Below are 14,076 nucleotides of genomic sequence, written 5' to 3'. Positions count from 1 at the left end.
GCAAACTTTAATCTTCATCCATTCCTGGTACACAGAATGGAGGGGGAGGAACAGATCAAAGGAGAACAGATCAAATTCAGCTGCATTTGGACCTAGATTGCAGAAAAAAGGACTCATTCTTAAGCAAAACGGCTCGGACTTCTAAGGTTCAACATCTTGAGAGGATTTGAGTACAACACAACGCAGAGAAGTTGCCATCTCTCCAGTGCAGCCACCTGCAACCCCAGCGCTGCCTCCCTCAGGTTTTAGACTGCTCCTGACACCTCGACTTTGCACCAGAGCCCTCTCTAATTTCACACTGCAGCAGCCGACCACTTCAACCTCTGCAAATGTCCGCATCCTTTTTCGGCTCATGGACCCGCTACCCCAGACCCCTCCCCGTTGTCCCATTTCCAACCCTGTGATGCCCACAGCTTTTCAGCAAAGGGGCTCACGAGTGCCCATGCTGCTTTGTCCCAGGGCACCAGTCCTGCTGCCAGCTCTGGTGAGGGCGAGGAGATGCTGGTCCACGCTTTGCAAGCTGGAAGGTCCCGCCTGGCTATAGGAGGTTGCCACCCCAGCCACGGAAAGGAGAGGTGGCAATGTAGACGGATGGGCAGAGAAAGACAGAAAAGCGCCACGGGCAGCAGAACAACGTATTTGACAGATTTCCCTGCCGATCAAAGCTAACTTTACTTAGAGGTTTTGACATCTGATTAATTATGTCGCGCTGGCTTGCCTCAAAAGGTTGCGTTTCCGGCAGCCCTCGCCTTTCATCCTCGTGGCGTTTGGCGGCTGAGCCCGCTCCCCTGGTGCCAGCAGAGGAGGGGACGGTGGGAGGGTGGCTTTGCCAAACGTCGTGGCCCATCCCTGGGAGGCAGGAGATAAGGAGGGCGAGGGACGGCCGGGGACAGAGCCCCTTTGTCTGCGGTGCCTTTTGTCGCGGGTAGATAGGAGGCGGCTGCCTCGCACTGACATTTCAGTGACCAAATTAAAATGCGCCACCATGGAGACTAAATGTCATTAGCCTCATTAGAAGTGATCGAGTTAAAATAAACAAAAAAAAAAATTAAAGTGGAAATTAGCCAACGCCATTAAATAAAATAAATAAACGGGCAGATCTGGCGGGGACCATGCAGCCGATGCCAACGGCGATCATCTGGACCGCCGAGCCAGGAAGGGGCACGGCGGGAGCAGCCAAGGTCTCCATGGGCACAGGGATGTGCCAAGACAGGTCCCACTCGAGATGCGGCCCCAAACTGTTTGGGATTAGTCTATGAGGTCTTTCAGGCTTCATTTCCAGTTTTAGGATGTTCTACACAGGCTGGCTTTAAGGACCTTAATGGCCGTGTCCCGTGGGGCTGGCGCTGCGGGCTCTGCCAGGCCCTCTGCCGCGAAGGATGCGCCCCGAGCACGCTGCTCTAGCAGGGATGGGGTTTTTTTAGCAGCATCCAGGTTTCTCTCAGATGCTTCCCATTCGATTACTGGCCAACACCAACCGTATTTCTCTTATGCGCTGTGACAGGACCGCCGCACAAGGTGGAAGGCTTGCTGAAAGAAGTGCTGGTTTGTCCTTGTAAAGAGAAGAATTTTTCCTCTAACCCCTCTTGCTATGCAAACGCCATTTCCTTTGGGGCGGGAGAAGTCATCAGAAGGCCCTTGCAAGATCCTGCTTATGACAGAGCAGATTTGAAAGCCCAGAGATCTCCTTCCCCCTCCTTCCCTTCTGTCAAAAATTATAATCATCATTTTCCAGCTTGCTGAACAATCAAAGTGTGGCCTATATTCGCTGGAGCTCCTTCCACACGCCGCATGCATAGCAACAAGTCTGGGAAACAAAAGCCAGAAGTAAACAGTTGGGCGAGCGGAGGCGATGGGCTGGCAGGTGGAGAGCACTTCGTGGGGTGCAGACAGCCTGGCTCCCCCCCAGTCTCACCAGTTCGGAGCTGCTCTGCGGGGGCCTGAAGCCCCGTGTGAAGACCTCTTCTTCCATGCTCTGCAAGGAGCACAGGAAGAAACGTGCCTGGGCAATCTGGTTAGTGGGAATGGCAATGGTCCTGCTGTACCAGAAGGAAGCTCAAGCCTTCCTGCTGTGCATTTGGCTGGTCCTCACGTGGCTGATTTACTCACCATGGGCTGAGCCACGAAGGTCAAAGTCACATCAAGCACAAGTAACCCCAGCTGCCCTCCCCTGGGAGGCTTGTATCCTCTGCATAAAACCCCATGGATGCACCAGCTCTGGCCAACACAATGGACACTCCCTGTGATTTTGCTGTCCAGAGAGTCTGAGCCAATGAGGTCTGATCCCAGCATCCCACCCTGAAGCATGGAGCTCGCAGGGAGGTTTGCTGGGCTACCCATTCCCTGCAGTTTTCAGCCCGCTTCAGTCTCCAGAGCTGTCAATCCAGCACTTTTCACTAGCGCTGAATTCACAGAAAAGTAAATCTAAAAATAACTCTTCTTTTTCCCCCTTCCTCGCCTCATCTCACACGTGTTTTGCGTGCACATGACTTTGCCGCACAGGCAACAGGTCCAACTTCCCCAAAACGGCTCCTCCCAAGGAGGCTGCTCTCGACACTGATGCTCCGATGGGTCTCTGCAGCTTGCTGAGCCTCGGCGTGCAAGGCTGCTGTGTCCGGCTGGGAAACTCAGCCCACGGTGACAGATCCAGGACACGAGATCTGTGAGAAGCACCACGTCCCCTTTCCAGAAATCCCTTGAAACCACAGTCCCCACTTGCTGCCACCATGCAACTGCTCCCTGCTTCAGATGATCTTGAAGAGACACCTCCTCTGCAAAACACTCTTCCCTGGTCCTGCCAGGAGAAGCCCACCACCTCCACACAACTCAAACCAACGCCCCAAACCACTGCTCTCCGCCACCTTATGCTCTCTGAGCCTAAGCTGGGACTAGAGGGAGAGCCCACCAGCTCCAAGGTCCCGCTCAACCGGACTCCACAATACCTGGGCTCACTCTACCATCAATTCACAAGGGCAACGCATCCCCTGCCATTCCCACCTCTCTAGAACTAGGAAGCCACCTCACTTGGTCACCCTGAGAGAGTGATAATACAGTCCCAGAGCTTTTGAGAAGCAGGCAGGAAAGTGTTTTTTTCCTCTAAGCATGAAACGAAGAGGAGTTCCCTGGAAAAACCCACCCACAGAGCAGCAAGTGTCAAAGCCACCTCTGTATGTGCTGTTGCCGTGTTGGTAATTATAAGTACCATGCCTTCATTAGGGAAAAGGAGAGATGACTGGGAGGCAAGGAGATTTGCAGCAGAGCTGCTGTTATTTTTAAGTTTAAACAAAAAGAAGCGTGAGAGCTGAGGTCATTCCCCATCCTGCACACGCCAGCAGCTGAGAGCATCTCAGGGGATGGTCAGGCCAGAAGATAAGGAATGGGGACCAGTGTCCGGCTTTGCCTAACTGGGGAGGGGAAAAGGATAGGGCTGCAAAGCTCAGGCTGACCACAGGGTCATGAAGGATTTACAGAAAAAAAACCCCAAACAACACAAGTTTTCCTCTATTCCCACCTGATGGCAGCGAAAGGATCCTCTGGGTACCCTGCTGCCCTGCGAATGTGGCTCGTCACAGCACTCCAGCAGCCTCCTTCCCTGCTCCTCACCCAGTGACTTTGGTTTCCGATCAAGCAGAGCGCAAACTTCAAATTGCATATTCAAGTGTAAAATACAAACACGGCTGTTTATGCAGCTCGAAATTCGCCATAACCAAATATTCAAGCCTTTGGGGAAGATTTTCAAAGGCACCAGTTAAGGCACTCAGCTCCCATCGGTGCCTTTGAAACATTTCTCCTTTTTCAGGTTTTCACAGGGATTCGCACCAGCAAAAGCTCCTCCACCCGGCCGCCTGCAACTAGTGAACGCACAAAGGAGACGCTGTCAAAGAGAAGCTGCTGGAAAACTCAAAGCAAGGTTCACCACTTTGGGGCATCCTGGAAGGCAGCTGCCAGAGCCACCGGTCCCAAAACCCGCAAATTGCTCTGAAATTGTACTGAAAACTTGTGCCATGGGGATTTACACGGAGCAAAAGGTGCGTGTGTTTGTTCTCCCATCACCCTCCCTCCCCGCGTCACTGGAAATGAGAGCAAGTGCTGCTCCTCTCCAGCAGAAACAAAACATCCTCTAAAAGGCCGACACCAGCTTCCTCCCTGTCCCAAGAGCCACAGGATGGAGGAATCGACCTCTGACAGGGAAACTACAGCCCAAAGCTCAGGAAGAGGAAGACCAAGCCGTGTTTTTGGGCTGATGCCCACCAGTGGAGGCTCCCCATCCTGCTGGGACCTCTTCCCCAGCATCTCTGACTGATGGAGGATTGATGGCTGTAGTACCTTATCCACTAGTATCCCCAGCCTTTAGGAGAGCACAGAAAATCCCTTTAAGTCCCTCTTGCTCATATTGAAATGACACTAAAGCAGAACTAATGTGCTCCAGGTACCTATTCTTGGGCTTAGTGGCAGGGATCACCAGCCCAGCGGAGGGAGGTGATGGCCATGTCACAGGCGGTGGTGGCAGTGGGGAAAAACATCCTCCCATGGCACATGTTCTGTACTAGGAAGGGATGGAAAGGTGTTTTTAACTCTTTCAATGTCCATTTCTTAACTCTAGACTGGATTTACAACTACCACCAAAGCCGTGCTGCCCAAACAAAGGTGAGGCAGGGGAGGTGGGGGGTTGCACTGTTAAAATCTCCTGGGGGGGATGCGGAAAGCAGGTCCCAGGTGCAAGGGGTGATGGCAGAGCACTGGGGGACTCTCCAAGCTCTGCAAGCTTTATCTTGGCCCCGATGCCCAAGAGCAGTAAAAAACAGGATTGTCCATCTCACCTGGCGCCGCCAGATTTCTGACCTCCGAAAGGAGCCACTGCCATGACAAGTCATTTCGCTAAGCCAGCAAAGGCAGCAATATAAACGTCTGAAAAAGCTGATGTGCATTGATTTTTGCCACCTGTAGAGCCATGATGTCACACCGTAACTGCGGATTAGCTGAATATACTCCCCCCTGCCCCAAACTCATTCTCCAAGGCATCACAGCCCACCCTGCTACATCTCAAAACAGCAGCACCCAAAATGCCCAGCAGCTCAGAGCATTTGCTGATAGGTTGACAATTAAATTACCCACTCCACCTCCCCATCCTGCAGCGCTGGGCTCATTAAAAATCCTCAGCATCCTTCCCATCAGAAAGAGCCCACCTCAGAGCAACTGATGTCCAGGAACCCGCCTCCCCCACGGCACCAGATGACAACAGCATTAAGCCTTTGAAATTATTTTGGATGGAAACTTGTCTTACAAAGAAATAAAAAGCTGCAGAGTAAGACGCAATGTATGACCAGAGGGGTCAGGGTTTCATTATTGCATTAACCTTTCGTGTCTTTAGATTCCACAAGAGTAAATTGGTAACGAGACGACATGAGCCCCGATGGGAAAAACGCATCTTTCCTAACAGAAGTAATAGGGGGGGGAAGAACAGAGGTGGGAGCAAGAGAAAGAGGAAAAAACTGGCAAATAAGCTATTACAGCTAATAATAACTTTGCAATGCTATTTTCTGCAGGAGCCTTCAAGTTGTGATGTTTCCCTTCACTCTAATTACACCTTCTAAAAGCAGGTTCCCTTCTCACTTTAACCACCCCGTGTGAAACTCCCGCAGGATTTGGATAAAAATGGAGAGGGAAAGAGTTCACACTTCACAAACAGCCTCTGCATATCCCAGGGGAGCATCACCTGCATAAAACACGTGGGATTACGCTTGCAAATAATAAACAGCCCAAAAAAAAAAAAAAAAAAAAAGCTCTAGGAAAAAAAAACCATCCTGCTCCAAAGGGCCAGCAGGGACCATTCGACTTCCCTCCGCACCGGCTGCCATCCAGGAAGACTTTGCCAACACCACTTGTGTTACAGCCCGCGGCAGCGAAACCACGACTGGTATCAGTGCTGCGGTCAGGTTGGGCAGGGAGGGGAAAAAAACATCCAACCTCTGCAAGCCATGCAAAAATAAAAGGGAGAGGAGATGTTCAAATCCTGTGCTTCGAGACAGAAAGCGGCTGGTGTGGGGGCAGGAAGGCAAAGCACCAAGCAGCCGGCCCAGCGCACGGGAATATTTCCCTTCCTCTAATGCAGGCAGCAGGTTTCAGTTGATGGATTAACGGCTGAGCCCAGCTGGGCAAAGTCCTGGGCTGGTTTGGCTCAGGGGATGGTCAAAGCCAAAGCAGATATTGCTGCTTAAGAGCAATAAGAAGGGAAAGCTACAACCGTGTAAGCGCGGATCAGGAAACCTCTCCCAAGTTATTGGGGGTTTAAAAGCACGGGCCTTTTCCTTCCCTGGCACACACAGATGTCAGAGCTAGCCCAGCCCTTGGTCCAAAAAGCCACGTCCTGAGGAAGCTGCAGCAGGGCACCAGCAAACTGCAAATGCTCCGTGCCAGGTCTCTGCCAGCGCAAGGACACCTTGATGACGGCCCATCAAGTGTCACACGTCTCCCAGTTGACCCGCACGGCTGCCTCGCATCCATTTCTTTGCAATTTCAACCCAGAGAAACCTCTTCTAGCAAGACGGTGAAAGAGCCAACGCTCTACCCGGCACAGCGAGCTGCCCCCGCACCAGGCACACCCGCCTTCCTTTGCTCAAGATAATATTTTCACTAAACCCCCCCCTTGCATTTGGCGAAGTCAGGCAGCTCACGCAGCCGCGTCACCCTTCTCGCGGACTAAACTACAGGTGCACCATTTTGGTTTAAGGCGCTGCTGGCAGAGGCCCAGGGCTAACGCACATCACACACACACCCACCACACCCCCCCATGCAACCTCACAGAGCATCGGTGGTACCCAGTCCCGTTCCAGGGCTTGAGCTGCAGCGTGGCACCACTCTGCCATGGCACCCCTGGATGTGGATGATGTCCCACGCACAAGCCTCCACAAGCAAGTTTGAGCCTGAGTCCCCTCGTGTTCATCACAGCTGTGGGAAGAGCCGTTTTCCAGCTGTGACACAGCTAACCTCTCCCCCGCCAGCCTCAGCCTCTTCCCACACACGCCAGCCCTGCACAGCAAAGCGCTGTAACTAAACCATGGAAAGCTGCTGAAATTATAGCTGTGCCTCTTCCCTGCCCTCCCGAGTCCAATGTAATTCTCGCTGACAGTCATGAAAAACACATGTTGGGTTAAGATCGGATCTGAGCCTCGACACCCAGTCTCCATCTGCTCGCACAGGGACCGTAATTTTTTCAGCTGCTATAAAAGTGCACATCATCCTCAAAAAAAAAAATGCCGGCCACTTTCCCCCCCCCCACCCCGTCTCCCTCGGCATGCAGCTCTGCTGTCCGCCCCCATCGCTCCCCCCCGCGCAGATGCAGTGCAGGGCTGCGCTCGCTGCCCCGCCGCGACCCGCTCGCCGAGCATCAGCGCTGGATCCAAACCCACCATCTCCCCCCTCGCCCTCCCCCTGGCAAAGCCACGGGGACGAAGCCAACCCACATTTCGGGAGCCGCCTGCTCGGCTCGGGGAGGTTGCAGCACCTTCGCCGCAGCCCGACGTGGTCCCCCCTGGGGTGCCCGGATCGGGGGGGTTCGTTTTCACTTTGCAAAAAGGAGCGAGGGGCAGACACCCGAGTTTGCCTGGCAGGAAGCAGCGATGAGGGGGAGCACGGGGAATAGAGTGACAGCGCAGGAGGGCACAGCAGGTGCCCAACTTTGAAGGGGGGAAAGAGCTCGGTGACCCCATCATTTACAGCCAGAGGTTGCCCGAGGGAACAGACTCTGCCCAGCCTGGCCAGCCCCCACCGCAGGTGCCAGCGTGGCTCGGGGACCACCCGGCGCGGTGGGAGGTGGGGGGGAGGGGGGGCCAGCCCTGCTGTGGGGGTACAGGCACGGCTGTTTGAACCCCACTCGCTGGGAGCACTTGGCAATTCCCTGCTGCAGAGCAACTCGCTGCCTCTGTGTGCGCGTTCGTGCGCAATGTGCATGAAGTCCGGGTCCCCCACGCGCGCACACCGCTCGGCTTTCTCACCCTGCCAGCCGATACCCTCTCACCCCCTGGAAAAAAAAAAAAGGCTTTTTGCACTACCTGGGATGAAGAGCAGGGCAGTGGTGGCCGTGAAGACGATCCAGCAGGCAGGATGGTACATCTTGGAGCTGCGGTAGACTAGCGGCTGATTCGCTTGCTGCTTGCTGCTGCCGCCGCTGCTTTCGTCTGCGTTGAATTCTGAGCAGGTTTAAATCCAATGTTTGCAGAGGGAGGGAGACTGAGTTAGTGAGCTAGAGAGAGAGAGAGAGACGGGAGCAGGCAGTCAGTGTCTCTGATTTTTCCTTGCACACGCACGCACGCACACACGCACACAACTAGCAGAAGGAGCACCAGGCTCACTGCGTGCACGGGGGAAAGCAGACCTCCTACCAGGCACCCATTGGTTCGAGATGCTGACTGACACACACACACTTGCTCTTCTGCGGGTCTCACTCTGCAACCGGGGAGTTAAACGCGGGCATCGACCCCCTGAGCATCCCTCCCAGTGCCGGCCAGCACCGGTACCCGGGATGGAGGGACAGGCACTGTCCCACCGACTCCTCCTGCACCAGCCGCCTGCAAAGGGGCTCGGAAATATTTTTCCCCCCAGGTTGGAGCTGGCCAGTGGGGCAGCCCAGGGCTTCAGCCCCTTGGCTCGCCCCTGCCCCTCTGTGGGCTCTGCTCCCCTCCCCAGGAAGCCACCGGCAGCTCTGCCTACTGCCAAGAGAGGCAAACCGGCGAGCAATCCAAGCTTTTTAGCATGAGTGGGTGTTTTTCGCACAAGAATCTCTGAAACCAAGAAGCAATCTTCTCTGTGCATCCCAACCAGAGCTGTATTTTTTCCCTTCAGCAGGCTCACAGAGCCCCAAAAGGACACCGAGCCCAGGACACCTGCCCCTGCAGACCCCCTACCCGATACCATCCCGTTCCCACCACAGCCAAGGAGTATTTCCTCCAGCTCTCTAATACAATCCTCTCCTTCCAGGCTGCCACAGCTTCCCCCACCCTGCCTGGATCCCTGTTTTTCCCCAGACCTCCCTGGGTACATTCCCACCTCCTTGCCAAGCCCTGAGCATTCCCAGCACAAGGCATTGGATCCAGCTTCCCACCTCTCTGCGGGCTGGCCTTGCCATGTCCCCCCTCCCACAGCCACCCACAGATCAACACGTTTGCCAGCTAGGGCTTAAGTTTGCTGTATTGCCAGAAAAAAAGGTTGCAAAGGTAAGTTTCTGAAAGAAACAGCACTTTTTTTTGACATTTTCTAAACAAACAAAAAAAAATGTTTCTTATTTTGCATTCATTGCAGCTTTGTTAAAAATAAGTTGTAAGCATACTTTAATGCTTAAAGACAAACTAAAATGTTTAGTTTTGCTCAAAACAATCTCTTTCCCCACTAACTGAGGGCTAAAGGTCTCTTTTTGGGTTCCAGGCCAGCCCAATCATACTTTCAGGCCAACACTTTGGACTTCCAGCTATCAATCCACCACAGCTTTTTGGCACCAGCGGTCACAAACTCCTCCATCCCTGCATCTCCCAACCCAGGGTTTCATCCTGCTCTGTCCTCATCTGCCTGGGCATCCTCTCACCATCCCTGGTCCTCCAGGACACATCAGTTCCTTGGACTCTTCTCCCTCGAGACTCCTTTTTGCATTAAACTCATCATCTCAGGGAGTTTCTGGAAAAAGAGATGCTCCACATCGAGCGTGCACAATTTTTGGAAGGACGATACATCCTCAAACACCCAGCTGCAAACATTAATTCCCCCAATCTGTGACAGAGTCGGGGCTGGGGCCCTCCAGCTCCTCTCTGCCACCAAACACCTCACATCCAAACCCAGACACAGAACCCCAATAATTGCTGTCTTTCTTCCCCAGGTTTCTCCCACCCACCTGTCGCAGCATGACGCAGACTAATCACATAGATGGCACCGCATCCCCCTCCATGCACACACCTCTTATCTCACACTATTTTCGTACAAAGCAGCACCAGGAGGAACAGGAACGGTGCTTTCAGGGAGCAAAGCCATATCCATCATGCTCTCGAAGGGGTACACTCACCCAGCGAGGGATGGGAGATGAGCACGTATCGCCGGGATGAACTTTCTCTGGCTTTTAGCCATTAATCTCTATTCGTTTTTACTCTGCATGAATAAACCACAACTTTTTAAAAGCTTTTAACTCAACCACATTCCCACATTATCCGTTGAAGGCATCCCATCTCCTGCATCCTTAGGAGCATGCCGAAGGTAACACGCCCAGGGGCTTTCCTCTTTTAACAGGAGTAAAGTTATGTTGTTTGCAATAACCTTGACCTCTAAAAGAGCTAAATCATCGCACTGAATAAAAAACAATGAGCCTAGTGTCTCACCCAGCTTGAGATGAGGATGGCGATATTTCTATCCTGAATTTCCCTTTAACTGACACCCAAACAGCCGACGTCAAGCAAATTCATCCTTTGCTTCACAAGTGTTTTGGGAAACCAGCTGCAAGGAGGCATTTGGGATTTCCCAGGGCTGCAAGGCATGAGCCCACGTCCTGCGTGGACAGTCTAGGACAGGGACATCTGTCCCCAGAGGGGACTGCGCTGCCTGGGAGGGGGCTCAGCTGAACCCTCTGGCTACAGCTCACTCTCCAAAACCCACAGAGCGAGCTCTGAATCCGCCCAAGGCAAAAAGAAATATTGTTATCCTCAAGGAACTAAAGGAAATGAACAAAGAAATCATTTCTAATTAACAGAAATGTTTGATGGGCTCAGAACAAACATGTTGCTCTGCTTTCAAAACCCAAGTTGAAAAGCTATATTTGGGCAAATTTCAAAACAACACATTCTTACTTTTTTCCCTCCCACCACATTACTCCCATATGCCTTTTTTTTTTTTTCACCTGGCAATGACTATTAACCAAATCCAGCACACACTGCATCTATTTTGGCCAATTAGGCTGGCACCCAAATCGCCAAGCGCAGCTCGAAGGATGACCTCAGACCAGACCTTTAGTATATCGATGCCTTTGCTTTCCCATCTGCAAAATGGGAACAAATGTGCTTTGGTCAGGCAAACTAATCTATCACTGCTCACTAGCTCTCCAGGACCAAACAGGGTACTGCCCGTTTCGGTTGTTTGATTTCCAAGATGCAAAAAAAAATAAAGATGTATAAATATGCATTTAGCTGGTGGAGATTTTCTGGGATATTTGGGGTTGTTTTTTGATATCAAGCAGAGAATCTAAAATGCATATTTCAATTTGACAGACAGCACCTGATCTGTGAGGAGACATTATGGTCCGCTGGGCACATTTAAACATGATTTTTGCGTGTATTTTCAGAGGGTTTTCTCCCAAGCTGCCTCAATGCATATTCACATCTGGGACCAGCCTGGTCTCTGGGGCAAGTTAACACTTCAGTCTTCAATAAAGCTGAGATTCCTTCGCCCTCTGCTTGCACGGCCAGGGAAGGGGGGGCACCCCAAAAGCAGGAGCGCGGGGGGTGCAGAGCAGCCCTGCCCCGTTCACTGACGCTCCACCACGACGTCCAGCCACGTGTCCCCGGGACCCAGGCCTCAAAGCAGCCTTCACCAGCCTGACCCCAGCCGTGACCCGGACCCCTCGACCGAGAGGCCAAGGCCTGCGCGACCACAGGACCACACGCCGCAGAGCATCTTCTCTCCGACGGCCACCAGGTCCCGCGGGCCCCTGGCCTCGTCCTGGCCACCCGCCCACCCTCCTTCCCAGCCACCCAGCACCCGCCTCCACGGATCACCCTTTCCCAGCCCAATCCAAGGAAATTTCCAGCTCCCCCTGCACCTCTCCGCAGGGCTGGTTCTTTGCCAAGACCCCAAGTGCTCCCTTGCTGGGTTGCTGCTGTCCTCGGGGCTGTGAGCTGCTGGAGGAGCGAAGCAGAAGGTTGGGCTCCCCCAGGCTCTGGGGAAACAGAAAGTGTCCAAAAACCGGCGTGGCTGCGGGTTTTACCCCCGCTGCTCCCCCCTCCCCTGGCAGCAATGCCCAGCGCGGCACAGAGAGGCAGCCCCGGTGCCCGCCCCCTCCCTCCATCCCTCCCTCCCTCCATCCCTCCTTCCTGTCCCCTCCTGCCCCCCCTCCTCTCCCTCTGTGTGTTTGTGTCTCTGCCTGAATGAAAGGCTACCCTTTTCTCCTTGACATCTTGTTAGAATGTGAATACAACATCTATTGATTTGCATTTCATGCAAGGAAAGAAAAAAAAAAAAAGTAGCTTTTTTTTAAAAAAAAAAAAAAAAAAAAGGCGCCTCTCTGAACTCAGAGCTACTACAGGAATAAACAGAAGATGCAGGCGAAGGCAGCCTGAGCTGCCTGCCCCCAGCACCCTGGCAGGACTCTGCTCCCCCAGCTTTAGCCGTTCAGCTCAGACCTGTTCTTCAATTATCAGCCACCCCTGACCCAGCGTGGGGAGCACAGGGACCTGTCTGATCATCTGCCAGACCCCAGGAAGTTCAACAATCATCCCCGGGTACCCCAGCAGATGTATCACCTCCCCCCAAGTGCATCTTCATCCCTAGAGCCATTGCCAGGGGCAAACACAGCAAGTTACCCCAGGCTGGGCGAGCAGCACACGTCCAGCTCCGTGGTGAAGGCAAACCGAGAATAATTCAACTGGGCAAGACGACTAAATTAGCAGCAAAAGCAAAGGGAGAAGCAGGCGGGTGCTCGCTGATGCGGCGAGCAGCACTGCTCACCTCTTGAAGCTCCTGAGGTTTGCATTAATCTGCAGGCACGCTCCTTCCACGCAGGTCCCCAGCAACGATGCTCCTTTCATGCAGGTCCCAGCCATGGTGGCACGGACCCCAACTGTCCTGCTAGCCCTGCCTGGGGGAGAGCATCCTGCTCCTCAAAACTAGGGCCAGCAAACCCACCAAACGGGGATGCCCCAAGAAGAGAAACCCCGCACTGGAGATGGGTACCGGCACAAGTGGGTGAAGGCAAACAGCTCTCCCTCACCTACCGCAGCGGGGTGCTGGGAGGATTAATTAGTGTTTGTAAAGCACTTTGAAGATAAAGGCAGCCACAGGAGAACTCATAATCGGGAGCGAGATGGAGATGGGGATCAGGGAACCCGCTTACAGTGGGGTTTCTTATCTGGTGTGCAAGCTGCAGCCCCGGCTGGGCGAACGCCGAGCAGGTTCAGATGAAAGGTAGAACGGGAAAATTTCCGCAGCGTGAAAAAAAGAAAAATCAAGCACGTGCTGCTTGGAAAAAAATGAGTGAGAGAGAGATGAAAAGATGGGATCTAAGTCTCTGAAAGCTGGAGAGACCTGCTATTGATTCTGGCTTGGGAAGAAGGGGTCTGAACAAGAGCTGGTATGTTGTTAAGTGCACTTATCTCTTCTTGTTAGATGGCAGAACGGGGCCAGATGGACAGGGTACTTACTAATTTCTGTCAAGAATCATTACCAGCCCTGTGCTGGATGAGGTACCTCCACAGATGCCCTACAAGCAGCGGCGAAGGCAGCAGCACCATGAGACTGGGAACCCGCAACATCCCTGGGCGACCTTTTCCAATGCTTGAGCACCCTTGCCATTAAAAAAGCTGCTTCTTACATTTAAAGATAATTTCTTGTCTTTAATTTGTGCCCTTTGCCTCTTGCCCTCTGTGGGCACCCCTGAGAAGAGCCTGTCCCCTGTGCACACCCACGTGCTCCCAGCACCCCCCGCCCCCAAACACCCAGCCTCCAGAGCACCCTTATTTCTGGGAGAAATCCTCGTGGGAAGGAGGACGGTAGGAAAAGCCAGTCCCCTCCTCTGCCATCAGGAGGTTGGGCCCGCTTCAGAGAGCGATGAAACGCAAGATACCCTCACACAAATCTCTGATCACAGTAATTATCCGTTGTTGCCGTGTACAAAACATTATCTCTGTGAAAACGTCAAGCTCCTTCTGTACCACCCTCCATCTCTGCACGCTCCGGGCTCCCCCATCCCATCAGCTCCGAACACACACTCGCCAGCACCGGGGCAGGATTCCCTTCGCCCATCGGCGGCTCGAGAAAGGAGACTTTTGTTTGCCTAGCTTTGATCAAAATGACTGAACGTCAGGGAAAGAGCGGGGGGGAAAAAAAAGA

The 14,076-nt window shown here is 53.2% G+C and overlaps 1 protein-coding gene across 1 annotated transcript in view; it reads right to left on the bottom strand.

Moving 5' to 3' along the window:
* OPCML (opioid binding protein/cell adhesion molecule like) overlaps positions 1–8,282 on the bottom strand; it is a 300,458-nt gene extending 292,176 nt beyond the window's left edge. The window contains exon 1 of the mRNA XM_074848573.1: positions 8,052–8,282. Within this exon, the coding sequence (XP_074704674.1) occupies positions 8,052–8,112 (61 nt within the window). The 5' untranslated portion in view covers positions 8,113–8,282. The remainder of the gene's footprint in view (positions 1–8,051) is intronic.
* Positions 8,283–14,076: the final 5,794 nt, after the last annotated feature.

The sequence above is a fragment of the Strix aluco genome, chromosome 23, assembly GCF_031877795.1.
Source record: "Strix aluco isolate bStrAlu1 chromosome 23, bStrAlu1.hap1, whole genome shotgun sequence".
Classification (NCBI taxonomy): domain Eukaryota; kingdom Metazoa; phylum Chordata; class Aves; order Strigiformes; family Strigidae; genus Strix; species Strix aluco.
This window is presented reverse-complemented; position numbering and strand designations above follow the sequence as displayed.